At 46.3% G+C, this 16,533-nt stretch overlaps 1 protein-coding gene across 7 annotated transcripts in view; it reads left to right on the plus strand.

The window, feature by feature from the left end:
- Positions 1-16,533, plus strand: part of SMOX (spermine oxidase) — a 44,180-nt gene that overhangs the window by 10,159 nt on the left and 17,488 nt on the right. For 5 of the 7 annotated variants that reach the window (XR_015697842.1, XM_087723943.1, XM_087723942.1 and 2 more), the window contains exon 2: positions 8,205-8,439. Coding sequence is in view for 6 of the 7 variants with exons in the window: in XM_087723943.1 (XP_087580069.1) it covers positions 8,232-8,439 (208 nt within the window). In the remaining variant the exon portion in view is untranslated. Of the gene's footprint in view, positions 1-1,452; positions 1,475-5,717; positions 5,873-8,204; positions 8,440-16,533 lie in introns of those variants that run through there. The other 2 variants (XM_087723946.1, XM_087723944.1) reach the window with 2 other exon arrangements.

Genomic DNA, 16,533 nt, shown 5'->3' on the forward strand with positions numbered 1-16,533 from the left:
AGAGAGTGGACAAACCTTTGTCTGAAATAGTAGAGGGTCTCCTGCTTGAGCGGGCGGTTGGACTAGAAGACCTCCAAGGTCCCTTTCAACTCTGTTATTCTCTAATTCTCTGAAACCAGCCTTGGCCTTTGCTGGGAAAAAAAACCCTAGGAAAAGAATTTGAAGCATGCGAGCGTCATTGAAGTTTCACCAGGGAGATGCCACAAATAAACCCTACCAGTTGAACCATGCTCCCACCTGCTCCACGGCAGCTGTGCCCACCCAGGCATACTCTCCAGGGTGAACTTGTGGTGAACTCTGCAACAGTGTGTGCACGTGTGGGTGTGTGGGTGCGCCTGCATGCATTCCTTCCCCCCTGAATGCGCCCCTTGTCTCTTTAAAGCCAGCGTTGAAACTCAAAGCATCTGGATTCCGAACCCGAAACGGGACTCAGAGAAGAGCAACTAAGAAGATCAAAGGCTGCCTGTCTGTCTGTCTGTCTGTCCATCTGTCTGTCTATCTATCCACCTACCTACCTACCTATTTTCCATCTACCTGCCTGCCTGCCTGCCTGCCTGCCTGCCTGCCTGCCTGCCTATCTACCTACCTACCTACCTACCTACCTACCTACCTACCTACCTACCTACCTACCTACCTACCTACCTACCTGGCCTCTATCAATTTATGTCTGCCTGTCTACCTACCTACCTACCTACCTACCTACCTACCTACCATCTACCTGCCTGTCTATCTGTCTGTCTGTCTCTTCCTCCCTCCCTCTCTCCCTCCCTATCTTCCATCCATCAATCTGTCAGTATGTCTGTCTATGTGTCTGTCTGTCTGCTGTCTGTCTATATGATTATCTATCCATCCATCTATCCACCTACTTACCTACCTATCGTCCCGCTGCCTACCAGCCTGCCTGTCTATATCTATCTGTCTGTCTCTGTCTCCCTGAGAGAGAGAGAGAGAGAGAGAGAGAGAGAGAGAGAGAGAGGGAGGGAGGGAGGGAGGGAGGGAGGGAGGGAGGGAGGGAGGGAGAGAGAGAGAGAGAGAGAGAGAGAGAGAGAGAGAGAGAGGAGAGAGAGGGAGGAACTGGCCCACAGGCACCCAGCTGGCTTTGGTGCCCAAGCTTGGGACTAGAACTCACCGTCTCCTGGTCATTGGCTCAAAAGTCTCCCAGGTGGCTTCCAAGAGAGACGTTCTAACTTTCCTTAATCCCCCCCCTCCCCCCCCCGGGATACGTCGTCTCCATTCCAGGAAATCTGCTTCCGGATTTCCCCCCATCCTCCCCACCCCTTCCTTTCCTTGCCCAAACCAGCCCGAACAATCGGATTCGAAGTCAGGTATGGGGCAAGCAACCTCCAAGTTGGCTAGCTGGTTTCCTTGCTTATGAAAAGCAGAGGGATAATTGCCCTGCTGTTGCGTTGTTGTGGTGACTTGCCAGAGTCTTGCCGGAGGAACCAGTTGGACGGAGCAGGTGGCTGGGACACAGGTGGGCTTGGTCTGCGAAAGTTGTGTGTGTTTGTGTGTGTGTGTGTGTGTATACGCACGCGCTTGTGTTTGCAAATGGAACATTTTCCCTTTTGGAGAAAGGTGGAAAATACGACTGGATTTCTTTTCTTTTTTTCCCAAAGATTATTTTTTTATTTTTTTATTCTCTTGCATACCATTTTAAGCATTCATTCGCACGACTGTTATTCTTCTTTGCATTTATCATCCGTATACATTTCTTATTTCATTTAATAGGTTATAATATGCAGTTTGGGTTGCTTTGTTTACCATCCCTTTTGTAAACCCATCTTGTTTTCCCTTTGTTTTCTCCCTCCCTCCCTTCTCTCCTTCTTTCCTTCCTCCTCTCCTTCCCCTTTCCTTCTTCCCTTACCTTTCTCCTATTCCTATTCTTCCTCTTCCCCTTCCTACCCTCTCTCCTTCTCTTTCTCTCCCTTCCATCCTCCTCTCCTTAACTCTTTCTTCTTTTCCCCGTCTTCCTTTCATTCTCCCCTCCTCTCTCCCTTTCTTTTTCTATTGTTGTTGGTGTATATTTCAAAACTCAGTTTATGTTTCCTTGGGATGGTATTTCCGCCAAATATAATTTAGTATCATTTCTTATTCCCTTACCTTCGCTAGTCTACCCTAGTTATGTTTCCGCACCCCTTTTATATTGGATTTCTTTTTAAAATATATTTATTATTATTATTTTTTAAGTTATACATTTATATCGTGTGCGTGAACAGAGTTGGTTCCGGGAATCATTCATATTAATCCAATTCACAGTAACAATATGAATGATCTGTATCACATTTCTCAAAATTAAGTAATCCTTATTATATTGTTCCAACATATACATTCAAAAAATGCCTAACTCCTCATCTTCATCTCTATCTTCCTTGTTTTATCTAAACTTTTTTCTATTATAGGTGAACAAATTTAACTAAGTTTCCATTTATATCGATCCAGTTTACGCTAACGTTGTTAATAATCTCTATCACATTTATCAAGTTTACCGAATCCTTATTATATGATGCATCTCCTCTTGAGTGCGACAATCCTTACCCATGTTTCCATTTTAATCCGATTCACAACAACAGTGAAATACGACTGGATTTTGCAAGTCTGCAAAATACGCCTTGCTCGTCTGCGCGTGCGAAGGAAAGAACTTGCGTGCCTGAGTGTGAAGGGAAGGGGGAAAGCTGGATTTCGTCCCTATGTGTGTCCCACCCCACAAAAAAAATCTTGTTCTTCAGCGAAAAGAGAATCAAAGAAAACATGTGTTTGCGTGCGTGCATTTTGGAGACCAGTCGAACATCTGGATTTTGTCCCTACTCCAAAAACACATTTCTTGTTCTTCTGTGAACAAAGGGGAAAAAAAAAAACCCGGTGTGTTTTGTGTGGGTGCAACACAATCCTTCATCGTCTCTGTTCCAGGTCCCAGGAGAACTTTTTTGAGTCCAAAAAAGGTGGGTGGGAATTTGAGAACGGGCCAGTTTTTGCTCCCCCACCCCACCAAACAGACACGGGGGGGGGGGTATTACTCCCAAGTTCGGTCTTTGTGTTTGTGTGTGTGTGTGTGTGTGTGTGTGCAAAGCTGCCTACGTCCTTGTGTACTTTGGCTGGTGTGCGTGTGTGTTCAGCTGGTTGATTCCTGAAGAGACATGACGTCAGTTGGCCTGGTTGAAGTTTTCTGTCTTTTTTCTTCTGGCTGTAGGTTTTGGTTCTGTGAATCGATTTTCCCTCGGGGGTTTTTTTTGTGTGTGTGTGTGCAAGGAATGGGGTTTCGGAGAGTTGCAGAATATCAGAGTTGGAAGGGACCTTGGAGGTCTTCTAGTCCAACCCTCTGCTCAAGCAGGAGACCCTCTCCCATTTCGGACCGATGGTTATCCAAATGTTTTCTTACAAACCTCCAGTGAATGGAGCCCCACAACTTCTGGTGGCAAGTTGTTCCCCTGGTTAATTGTTCTCACCGGTAGATTATTTTGAGTTCCATAAATTGAGCCGTTTGCTTGAGAAAAAGCGGGATTGGAAATGAGCTCAGCTCGGAATCCCTTCGGGGATATAATCCACGTGGTTTTCTTGGCAGCAAGAGAAAAGTTATTTATTTATTTGCAGGTAATAAATAAGCTTACAGCAGCTGGTTTAGTGAGTGTTTGAAGAGACAAACCGCAGGGGGGAAAAAGTAGCATGATTGTTTTTCACACTTATGACTATTGCAGCACCAAACTGGCTCCTATTTGTGACGGTGGCAGTCTCCCGGGGGTTACGCGATCCCCTTTTGCGACCTTCTGACTGGCAAAGTCAACGGGAAATCCAGATTCACTTAACGACCGTGCGACTAACTAACAACTGCAGTGGTTCGCTTAACAACGATGGCGAGGAAGGCCGTAAAAACGGGAGCAAAACTCATTTAACAACTGTGTCTCCCTTGGCGACAGAAATTTGGGGCTCCGTTATGGTCGTAAGTCGAGGACTACCGAGATAAGGGGGTTTGCACATCCAAATTATTCGCGTAAACTCATCTAGGTGCTAGCAGATTCCTTCTGGTTTTTGCCACCTTATCTCCAAAATTATTTAGAACGGAATAGAATAGCCGAGTTGGAAGGGACCTTGGAGGTCTTCTAGTCCAACCCCGCTGCCTAGGCAGGAAACCCTACAGCACTTCGGACAAGTGGTTATCCAGCATCTTCTTAAAGACTTCCAGCGTTGGGGCATTCACAACTTCTTGTGGCAAGTTGTTCCCCTGGTTAATTGTTCTTTATTAGATTTTATTACTGGCGAACCTCCAATCACGTAACCCCCGGAATACTGAGACTGTCTTAAATATGCGCCCGGCATCCGAATCTTGATCACGTGACAACGGGGAGGGGGGGGAAGTGTGTAAAACGCCCCTAAGTCAATTTTTTCAACTTGCAACGGTCGCTAAACGAGCGATAGTTAAGTCTAGCGCCCCCTGTTGATCCGAGGTTCATATTGGCGGTTTGGTGCTGCCAGGGAAGGTCTGGAGGGCTTGAAAAGGGCCTACAAAGCAAAAGGCCGCCTCGGAAATAAATCTCGAGCTGTGAACGTTGGCGGATGACAGGAAATTACACAAAGGGCATTTCGGAGACACGAGGCGTCTGCCAGGACCCAGCCTGGTTTCCTCCTCCTGTTTATGCTGCTCTTGCGAAGGAGACGCAAACAAAATCTCTGTGGAGATTCTCCGTCATCCAGGGCTTTTTTTTTTCAAGAGGCTACTGGACTCTGTTTTTTTTTTTTTCTTGGAAGACGTTTCCCTTCTCCTCCAAGGAGCTTCTTCAGCTCTGAGGAAGGAAAGATTTAAATGACCAGTGGTCTGCAAGGAATATAAATCCTTCCCTTCCCCACCATCCAAGTCAGAGCTGAAGAAGCTTCTTGGATGAGAAGCAAAACATCTTCAAAGAAGAACAAGAAAGGAAGGGAAGGGAAGGGAAGAGAATGGGAGGAAATAAGGAAAAGAGGGGAAAGGAAAGGAAGAAAAGAGAAGGAGGAAAAGGGAAAGGAAAGGAAGAAAAGAAAAGGAGGAAAGAAGGAAAGAAAGGAAGAAAAGAGAAAGGGAGGAAAGAAGGAAAGAAAAGGAAGAAAAGAGAAAGGGAGGGAAAGAAGGAAATGAAGAAAAGAGAAAGAGGAAAGAAGGAAAGGAAAGGAGGAGAAAGGAAAGAAGGAAAGGAAGAAAGAAAATAGAAAGGAAATAGGGAGAAAAGGAAAAGAGGAAGGAAGGAAAAGAAAAGGGGAAGGAAAGGAAGAAAAGAAAAGGAGGAAAGAAGGAAAAAAAGAAAGAAAAGAGAAAGGGAGGAAAGAAGGAAAGAAAAGGAAGAAAAGAGAAAGGGAGGAAAGAAGGGAAAGGAAATGAAGAAAAGAGAAAGAGGAAAGAAGGAAAGGAAAGGAGGGGAAAGGAAAGAAGGAAAGGAAGAAAGAAAATAGAAAGGAAATAGGGAGAAAAAGGAAAGAGGAAGAAAGGAAAAGAAAAGGGAAGGAAAGGAAGAAAAGAAAAGGAGGAAAGAAGGAAAAAAAGAAAGAAAAGAGAAAGGGAGGAAAGAAGGAAAGAAAAGGAAGAAAAGAGAAAGGGAGGAAAGAAGGGAAAGGAAATGAAGAAAAGAGAAAGAGGAAAGAAGGAAAGGAGGGGAAAGGAAAGAAGGAAAGGAAGAAAGAAAATAGAAAGGAAATAGGGAGAAAAGGAAAAGAGGAAGGAAGGAAAAGAAAAGGGGAAGGAAAAGAAAGGAAAGGAAGAAAAGGAAAAAGAGGAAAGAAGGAAAGAAAAAATTATGTGGAGATCCTCCGTCATCCAGGTGACGGTTATCCCAAAGATGCTTTTTCAAGAAGCAACTGGACTTTGTGGCGTTTCTTTAAAGATATTTCGCTTCTCATCCAAGAAGATCAGGTGACCATGGGGATGCTAGCTACTAAGTGTGAAAAAAAGTCCCAAGTCCCTTTTCCAGGGCTTTGGAACTTCAGTCACTAAATGAATGGTTATAAGTCGAGGATTACCCGTACAATCTCTAAAAAGATGCTCTTCTGCTCAGAAGTTTAAAGCAGGCGTCCAAAACGTTGATCAAATCCAGATGTTTCCAGATCAGGTGCCCTCATTTCCCAGGGACCAGATAAGACTCCTGTTGGGGATGCCAACAGGAAGATTTATTTTATTTTATCCCAGAAGACAATAGTGGGAACGCACTCGTGCTATGTTAGATCCTTTCCTGCCAGATCCGGTTGTATAAATCAAGCCTTATCTCCAGGAGATGCCCACACATTCCTTCCTTAATGGTTTCGGGCACTTTTCTGTTTTGATGACTTCAGATTCTTTAGAAAAAGAAGAAGAAAAAAAAAACCGAGGGGAAAAAAACTTACTGCGTGGCAGTTTCCTAGCTGAGATATTTTGCCTTTGTCAAATGAGGCATATTATCTATAGCAGTGTTTCTCAACCTTAGCAACTTGAAGTCCGGACATCTTCAAGTTGCCAAGGTTGAGAAACACTGATCTATAGAGAGAGAAGACAAAATCAGTGGCAAAATGTTTGCATCTGTGTATTGGTGTGTATATGCATGTGTGTAAAGGCGTACATGCATGCATGTCCCGCCGCCCCCGACTAAAACAAAATCCGGCGTGTAAGAAATTTGATGGCATTTGCCTAAAGTAGTGTTTTGCAATTTTGGCGACTTTAAGTTGGGTGGACTTCAATTCCCAGAATTCCTCAGTCAGTATGTGTGTGTGGACTTCAACTTTCAGAATTCCCCCACCAATATGTCTGGAATTCAACTCCCAGAATTCCGCAGTATGTCTCGACTTCAACTCCCAGAATTCCCCAGTCATTATGTGTAGATTTCAACTCCTAGAATTCCTCAATCATTATGTATGGACTTCATCTCCCAGAATTCCCAAGTCATGTGTAGATTGCAACTCCCAGAATTCCCCAGTCAGTGTATGTGGCTTTCAACTCCCAGAATTCCCCAATCTGTATGTATGGACCAATTTCCAGAATTCCTCAGTCAGTGTGTGTGGACTTCAACTCCCAGAATTCCACAGTTGTTATGTGTAGATTTCAACTCCTAGAATTCTCAGTCAGTGTGTGTGGACTTCAACTCCCAGAATTCCCCCACCAATATGTCTGGACTTCAACTCCCAGAATTCTGCAGTCATTATGTGTAGATTTCAACTCCCAGAATTCCTCAGTATGTCTAGACTTCAACTCCCAGAATTCCCCAATCATTATGTGTGGATTTCAACTCCTAGAATTCCTCAATCATTATGTATGGACTTCATCTCCCAGAATTCCCAAGTCATGTGTAGATTGCAACTCCCAGAATTCCCCAGTCAGTGTATGTGGCTTTTAACTCCCAGAATTCCCCAATCTGTATGTATGGACCAATTTCCAGAATTCCCCAGTCATTATGTGTGGACTTCAACTCCCAGAATTCCTCAGTCATTATGTGTAGATTTCAACTCCCAGAATTCCCCAACCAGCTGTCATTCAGCAATGACCCATCCATTTCTACTCGTGACCCCCACCCCTTTACAGAAAAGGGGCTGAACCTTGGGTACCCCAAATCTAATCTCCTTCAAAACTCTCTTTTTCTCTCGCCACCAACTATGGGGGGGGGGGGGGCTCTCTATTTTTCGTTCGGTTATTCAGTGCAATGTTATCACATTCCTTCTGCTCAGCTCTGTTGTTAATTTCGGGGGGGGGAACTCCCTCTTTGCTCCGCCCCCAACTTTTTAGAGGGGTACCCCAACTGCACCCCTTCAGTGGGGTCCTTGACCCCTCCCAAAAGACAGCAGCCGTTATCTTTTAGTGTGTTGCTGGGGGGGGGTCTCAAGAAGTCAATCCATGGGGCAGCGTCTGGTGTTTTTTTTGTTTTAAAAAAAACCTTTGACCACAAAATTGCCCCTCTGGTAGATCCGACGTATCTATAAAAAGAAACCCCAGATCTTAAAATGGATGCCTGCTCTAAAATTGCCCCTTTTGATCACCGGGTAGTTTCTGAAGCTTTTCAAGTCTCAGGCATTTTTATTCCAGGCTGGTCTTTGGTGCTTCCCGGCGAATTCCGGCTGATGTAGGATTTTAGATCAGCTTATCCTGCGGCTCGGACGATTCTTCCAGACCGAGTCTCGAGAGCCGGAGTGGAAGGGATCTTAAGGGACAAGAGGAACAGCCTTGGCTCTGTGGATCCACTGAAGGGGGTGTATTATTTTTTTTGTTTGAATCTCTTTTGCAGGTTCATTAGAAAGAGAGTTTGGACGGCATGCAAAGTGGTGATACATCGGCAGAGAGTACGGATGATCCTCTTAGTAGTGGCCCACGAGGAGCACGACAGCCGCGAATAGTAGTGATCGGCGCGGGCCTCGCTGGCCTCTCGGCAGCCAAAACCCTCCTAGAAAACGGATTCACGGATGTGACAGTTCTCGAAGCGTCGGATCGAATCGGAGGCAGAGTCCAAAGCGTGAAACTCGGTAAGGGGGCGTTCGGCTTCGATCCCGGGAGTGATTTTTCTGAAACAATGTAGGGTTTCCTGCTTGAGCAGAGGATTGGACTAGATGACCTACAAGGTGTCGTCCCCCCCCCAACTCTGTTCTTCTGTTATTCAAATATTAGATGGCACAGGGCTGAGCAGGGGGTTGGACTAGATGACCTACAAGGTCCCTTTCAAATCTGTTCTTCTGTGATTCTCAAGTATGGAGATGGGACGCGGAGATTGCGGAGAGAGCCCTTCCCCCCACCTCCGCCCCCAGCATAGCAGTTCTGATGCAAGCAGGATTTAAAGTATTTGCTAATTTATTAAATTTTTATCCCACCTTTATCATGACTTTATACCTTATAACTTTATTTAATACTTCTTCCTACTACTCCCTCCCCCCCCCCAACAACAACAACTCTGTGGGATAGATAAGACTGATAGAAAATGACTGGCGCAAAGTCACCCCGCTGGTTTTTACGGCTAAAGCGGGACTAGAACTCACTGTCTCCTGGTGATTGGCCCACAGTCATCCAGTGGGCTTTCATGCCTAAGGCGGGACTAGAACTCACCGTCTCCTGGTGATTGGCCCAAAGTTCACCCAGCCAACTTTCATGCCTAAGCCGGGACTAGAACTCACCGTCTCCTGGTGATTGGCCCAAAGTTCACCCAGTGGCCTTCCAATGCCTAAGGCAGCACTAGAACTTACTGTCTCCTGATTCCTAGGCCAGCACCTTCGCCATTGGCTCTTTTCTATGTGTGTGTGTGTGTGTGTGTGTGAAAATTGGAGAAATGTGTATCAGATAGAGGACTCTTAGTAACCTTAAAGTTGATCGTAATTTTTTCAGTTTATGGATGTGGGGATCAAAAGGGGAAATAGATACATAACAGGTAAAGGTTCCCCTCGCGCATACGTGCTAGTCGTTCCCGACTCTAGGGGGCGGTGCTCATCTCCGTTTCAAAGCCGAAGAGCCAGCGCTGTCCGAAGACGTCTCCGTGGTCATGTGGCCGGCATGACTCAACGCCGAGGGCGCACGGAACGCTGTTCCCTTCCCACCAAAGGTGGTCCCAATTTTTCTACTTGCATTTTTAACGTGCTTTCGAACTGCTAGGTTGGCAGAAGCTGGGACAAGTAACGGGAGCTCACTCTGTTACGAGGCGCTAGGGATTCAAACCTCCGAACAGCCAACCTTTCTGATCGACAAGATCACCTGATCCTGGCTTTCCCGACGACTTTGATCATTGGAAGGTTGCAAAAAAATGACACTGCAACCATCATACATATGATTCAGTTGCCAAGTGTCCGAATTTTGATTGTGCGACCACGGGGATGATGGTGCAGCAGTTATAAGCGTGAAAAGCAGTTGTCAAGATTTTTCTTTTTTTATCAGCTTATATTATAAAATACAAAAACGAAGAGTAGGAAAAAGGGGAGGAAAAAGAGAAGGGAAGAGTGTAGAAAAGAAGGGGGAAAGAAAGAAAAGGCATTGACTTTCTGACTCCCTTTTGGTGCAGTAAAATAAGATAAGTATAACAACCTCAACTTTTTACTTTTACATAAGGGTGGGAAGTAGCCATTTCTATAAATACAAACCTATGTAATTGGTAAAAGTCTGTAGAGATTCTGCGTCATCCAGGTCATGGTTGTCCCAAAGGTGCTTTTCACCTTCCTGTTTTTTCTTTCTTTTGAAGGCGTTTCGCTTCTCATCCAAGAAGCTTCTTCAGCTTCTGACAGGATAGTGCGGAATGGAAGGATTTATATTCCTTGCAGACAGCTGGTCATTTGCATCCTTTTAGAGAGTCGTTGAGGCCACTTGGAGGTTTATCACTGTCCTCAGGGTCACCTGAGTGGTGCAAATGGTTCTTATAGTCTGCAATTTTTTTTCCCCCTCTGGAAATCCATTCCTTAGTCCCCCGCCATTCCAAGGGTCTTCATTCCAAATTGTATAGCTAAAAGTCTTCAAAAGGAAAAAAACAACAAGAAAGTTCCTGTTCCCTCCTGAAAAAGCACCTTTGGGATATCTAATCGGTAAAACTCGGAATCAAAGTTTCATTCCCCTCCTTCCCCCCATCTTGAGCACAAAGTCCAGAAATGGTTTCCAGGTAGATGGAAAAGTCATTGTGGTTTTTTTCCCTTTTCTTTTATCAAAGCACTCCCTTAGTCATCTCTGCTAATTCCATCAACATTCGCAGCCCTTCATCCATGGTGGGGATCAAAGTGTCCTTCCGTTTTTATGCATAAATCTTGCTTAAGATTTAAGCCCAAAAGATAAATTAAATCCATTTCGCTGCCATCGACCTATAGAACCTCAAAGTTCCAATCCCCCCCCCCCCCAATCTTTTTTCCATTAAACCCAAAAGTTTCTTACTAGGTCAAATACTATCAAGTAAGTGTAGAAAATGGTGTTCTGACCGAGGCTTCCCAAGAGCATGAAGCAAACTCCTGGTCTCAACAAAAAACCCTTTTTATTAATTGACTGTGAATTCTGCTCATTCGCATCCAGCAAAGTATTTCAAGGGAGGATTTACGGTCACAGACCTTCTCTGGCTTGGAGAGCTGCCAGGCTGAGATCTGCAAAAGTTGGCCAGGAGTCTCGGAGAGTCACGAACCAATGAAGCAAACTCATTGTCTCCTGCAAACTCCACTCCCCTTTTGTTCCCCTTTTATTTCCGCTGGGAGGGGCCATTCACTGTCCACCTGTGGCCTTACTCCCAAGTCGACCCCTGTTCTTTAGCTCTTCCCTTCGTCTGGCAGCTCTGCGCATGCGCACACTGGGAACAGGCTCCAGCTGTTCTTCTGCCTCACTGATGTCTGACTCCGAAGGCAGCTGATAACTGTCGGACGGCTCTGGCCCCCTCTCTGCCTCCGACACAGAGCCCTCATCAGAGCCTTCCCAACCTCCTCACTGTCCGAATCTGCTGCCAGATCCGCTGGTCGCTGGTGGGCCACAACAAATGATCCTTTCCCCCCCAGTGTCATTGTCCCTTTGAACAGTCACTAAATGAATGCTTTGTTATTTCCGATCTGAGCTTTCGTTGGCATGGAAAACTTCCCGGCTAGAGTGCTCTCTTCCAAACCGCTAAATGGGTCAAGCCCGTATTAAAACTTGCTCTTTTGACCAATTCTGTCTCGGGGCCAGCTTGCCTCAGTTTACCCTTCCTCTGACGTCTTTCTGGACACAATTCTGCCATTGTTTGTTTCCCCGCGTCCAAAGGTCCTTCCGCTCTCTTGCCGCGAAGGTGGAGTGAGGAGTTCTTGCTTTCTCCCGTCAAGTTCTCCTGCCTTTCATCAACCCCGGCCGGATACTGCTCTGCGATTTTGGCCGTCGGTATTATAAATATCTTCTCTTCCGTCTTTGTGAGACTCTATAAATAGCACCCCGTCACGAGAAATGTTGGCAAAAACAAACCATCCTTGCGACAACGGGGTGATTAATTGTGATTTAAATCCTCAACGAGCATTCCTTGTATCCTGTCCTCAGCTGACACATCGTCCTTTTGGACACGCAAGTTGAGAAGTTTTTTCTTTTAAAAAAGAGAAAAGTAACCAGGGTGTAAGGCCCCAAACCAGCGGTGAAATGCTCTGAAGTCTGCTAGCGGTTCGGTGTGTCTGCTACCGAGCGTGTGCTTGGCACACCTGCGTGCCTGAGGTCTGCCCACGCCCGCTAAAAAAGGAACATTTTGAAGCCTTCCAAGTCTGCGAATAGAACAGCGGAAGTGGGGGGGGGAGCCGCTGTGCCACGCGATTTAGATTAGCTAGAAAGCGGGAAATCCGACTAATAGAAATAGTCACGGCTAATCATTTCCCAGTGGATCGTCGGAAATACTGGTTCGCCCCAACCGGTAACATTTCACCCCTGCCCCAAACCCACATAAGTTGTGTGTAACAGCATCACAACCCTTTTCTTTCTTCCATGACAACTGTGGACACTCCCCCCCCCCCCAATTGTTCTTTATCTGATTTACCGTATTTGTCGGACTATAAGACGCACCATGATTTTGAAGAGGTAAATTAAAAAAAAAAAGTTTTTGCACTCTGCAGGCCTCCCAAACCCTCTGCACGCCTTACACATATTCAGTGTTTTAAGACACACCCAGATTTTCACCCTCTTTTTTTGAGGGAAAAAGGTGCATCTTATACTCCGGACAATACGGTATTTATTTAGCGTACGACATATCGTACACGGGGTTGGGATATATGTTAGTAGGATGGCTAGATTGAAAAAAAAAAACCACGATATAATAGGAGCGTTAAAAACGATCTATACTGGCGGCCCTCGGCTTACGACCGCGATGGAGCCCAACCTATCGGTTGCTAAGTGAGACAGTTGTTAAGTGAGTTTTGCCCCATTTTTGCGACCTTTCTTGAGGGAGTTGTTAAGGGAATCAGTGCAGTTGGTAAGTTAGTACTATGTTTCCCCGAAAATAAAACAGGGTCTTATTTTCGTTTGACCCCTGAAATAAGCGCTTGGCCTTATTTTCAGGGAGGTCTTATTATTTTTGAGGTGCAGGAGGCGGCGAGCTGCTGCATGGCTGCTGCTGTGTTGCAATATTTTCGGGGAGGGCTTATTTTCAGGGGAGGGCTTCTTTTAGCGCATGCGCTCAAAAGCCTGATTGGGCTTATTATCCCGGGAGGTCTTATTTTGGGGGAAAGAGTTGTTACGTGAATCGGGCTTTCCCATGGACTTCGTTTGTCCGAAGGTCGCAAAAGGGGACCACGTACACCCAGGATACAGCAACCGTCGTAAATATGAATCAGTTGCCAAGCATATGAATTTTGATCACATGGTGATGGGGATGTTGCAACGGTCGTAAGTGTGAAAACCGGTCATAAGTCACTTTTTTCAGTGCCATTGTAACTTACAATGAATGTTGTAAGTTGAGGACTACTTGCTTTGGAAACTGGCTTGTTAGAAATAGGACATTGCAGTGGGGCCAAGGAATTTGTCATAACTTCGAGCAGTCGCTATTGGTCACTAAATGAATGGTTGTAAGTCGAGCAATACAGGCAGTCCTCAACTTACAACAGTTCGTTTAGTGAACGTCTACAGTTACGGACTGAAAAAAGTGATGTATGACCATTTTTCACACTTACGACCGTTGCAGCATCCCTGGGGGGTGTGTGTCACGTGATCAAAATTCAGACGCTTGGCCACCGACTCATGTTTATGACGGGTCGCAGTGTCCCCTTTTGCGATCTTCCGACAAGCAAAGTCAAAGGGAGAGCCAGATTCATTTTAACGACTGTGTTCCTAACCTAACGACGACAGTGATTCATTTAGCAACGGTGGTTAGAAAGATCCTAAAATGGGTCAAAACTCAAAGTCCCTTCCAACTCGGTTCATCTGTTAAAGACCTGTCTTGCTTAGCCACATAAATTGTGGGCTCAGTGGTAGTCGTAAGATGAGGACTAACCTGTACGAGAGAGGATTGGTGGAATCGGTTCCTTTCCGTGCTGCATTCAACCAGGGCTTTTGTTTTAATTGTTTAATCATTTCCTCCTGACGTGACATCACGGTCTCCCGTTGAGTTGATCAACACCCAGCAGTCCATTAACCCAGGAGGCATCTGAAGAGCTTCTGGGAGAGACGCGGTCAAAGAAAGGAAACTCGACAAGTCCAGCATCCGCCTTTTCAATTGAGGACCAAGAGCCTTGTGCGGCACTTGGCCACAACTCTGGAACGGGAAGTGGGTCACCGGCAGCCAAATCGCCGGAGTCGAAAATAGACCCTGGTCGGTGGCGCCTTGCCAGACAGGACGGAAGTCCTTCAAAGTCCAATTCCCGGGAGGACCATCGCCTCTGTCAACACACCTGTGCGATGTTTCCTGGTTTTGCTCTTCATGTAGGGGCAGCCGGATCGTCACCGCGAAACGGCACGCTCTCTCTCCGGCTTTCTCACGAGAACGATGCGTCCTGTTTTCTCACCTTGGCGCGATTCCAGAAAGTGGGTGGCAATTCCTACCAGACGTGGGTTGCTGCCGGCATTACTGCCGGTTCGATGCGTGTAAAAAATTTTGGGCTCACGTGCACGCCGGACGCGCATTCCCCCTGCGCGCGTATTTGCACAAAAATAGGTCTCTGCATGTGCAAAATGTTAAGAAAAGGAAAAGAAATAAATTGGTGCAGGAAAATTGTTCTGCCCATGCGCAGGACCGAAAATCAAGATGGCAGCGCCGTATGGGGGCGTGGCAGGCCTGGTCGCTGCCGGTTCCAGTGACCCAAGCTGCCAAACCACTACCGGTTCACTGAAACCGGTACGAACCCACCTCTGAACTCAACGTGTAGCTTGCACCCAGGAGGTGTGGCCATTCCTGCGCCAGGCTTCGGTCAATCAATCTGAATAGAGCTGGAAGGGACCTTAGAGGTCATCTAGTCCAAACACCCACCCCACCCCCACCCCGCTCGAGCAGTAGACCCTGTGCGATTTCAGACAAATGGCTGTCCAGTCTCTTCTTAAAAACCTCCAGTGATACAACTTCTGGTGGCAAGCTGTTCCACGGGTTAATTGTCCTCTCTGTTAGGAAGTTTCTTCTTAATTCTAGCTTGCTTCTCTCCTTGATTAGTTTCCATCTGTTGCTTTTTCTCCTGCCTGCTGGTGCTTTGGAGAATAAATGGACCCCCTCTTCTTTGTGGAAGCACCCCAAATATTGGAAGCCTGCCCTCATTTTAGCCCCCTCAGAGAGGGCCCACAATCTGGGTGTCCTCCTGGATACGCGGCTTAGTTTAGAACAGTGTTTCTCAACCTTGGCAACTTGAAGATGTCCGGACTTCAACTCCCAGAATTCCCCAGCCAGCATTCGCTGGCTGGGGAATTCTGGGAGTTGAAGTCCGGACATCTTCAAGTTGCCAAGGTTGAGAAACACTGGTCTAGAAGAACACCTGACCAGGGGGGCCTTTTACCAGGTTCGCCTGGTACGTCAGTTGCGCCCCTTCCTGGATCGGGATGCTCTGTGCACAGTCACTCATGCCCTTGTCCTTTCTCGCCTGGATTACTGTAACGCTCTCTACGTGGGGCTGCCCTTGAAGAGCGCCCGGAGGCTTCAGCTGGTCCAGAATGCGGCTGCGCAGGTTATCATGGGGGGCACCTAGGTGCTCCCATGTTACACCCCTTTTAGGCGGCCTGCACTGGTTGCCGGTTGTCTTCCGGGTGCGATTCAAGGTACTAATTATGACCTTTAAAGCGCTCCATGGCTTAGGCCCAGGGTACCTGCTTGACTACCTACTGCCACCGGTAGCCTCCCACCGTCCAGTGCGATCCCACAGAGTTGGCCTCCTCAGGGTGCCGTCGGCCAGACAGTGTCGGCTAGCGACCCCCAGGGGGAGAGCCTTCTCTGTGGGAGCCCCTTCCCTCTGGAATGAGCTGCCCCCGGAGCTTCACATAATCCCCGACCTCCGGTCGTTCCGACGTTCCCCTAAAAAGTTGGCTTTTCCAGCAAGCCCGCCTGGCCTGAACAAAACAAAACAAATTATTGAGCATTGTTAATTTTAGTCTATTTTTTTTTAAATGTTATTGTCAATTCTAATTGGATTGGTTTGGGATATTCTATTTAATTTTTTTAAACTTTTGTATTATGTGTTTCTTTTAATGTTGTACGCCACCCTTGAGTCCTTGGGAGAAGGGCGGCATATAAATCTAATAAACCAGAACTAAACCAAACCCTCATAGTCCTTTCTTTTCTCTAGACTGGCCCAACCCGAATCCTACAACCGTTCTTCGTTTTAGTCTCCAGGTCTTTTAATCATCTTCGTTGCTCTTCTCTGTACTTTTTCCAAAGTCTCAATATCTTTTTTGTAATGTGGTGGCCAAAACTGGATGCAAGATATGGCCTTGTAAAGGCTTTGTAAAGCAGTAGTAATACTTCACTCAACTTCTGTTCCAGTTGAGGTTACAGGTAGTCCTCAACTTACAACCACAATTGAGCCCAAGATTTATGTTACTAAGCGAGACAGTTAAGTGGGTTTTGCCCCATTTGAGGATCTTTCTTGCCCCCGTTGTTAAGTGAATCAAGTCCTAGAACTATCTAGTTCTAGTCCCACCTTAGGCATCAAAGCCAGATGGGTGTTTTGGGGCCAATCAACCAGGAGATGGTG

This window comes from Thamnophis sirtalis, unplaced genomic scaffold (genome assembly GCF_051295495.1).
Source record: "Thamnophis sirtalis isolate CommonGarterSnake01/CBP01778 unplaced genomic scaffold, rThaSir2_p1.2 scaffold_10, whole genome shotgun sequence".
In the NCBI taxonomy this organism is placed as follows: Eukaryota; Metazoa; Chordata; class Lepidosauria; order Squamata; family Natricidae; genus Thamnophis; species Thamnophis sirtalis.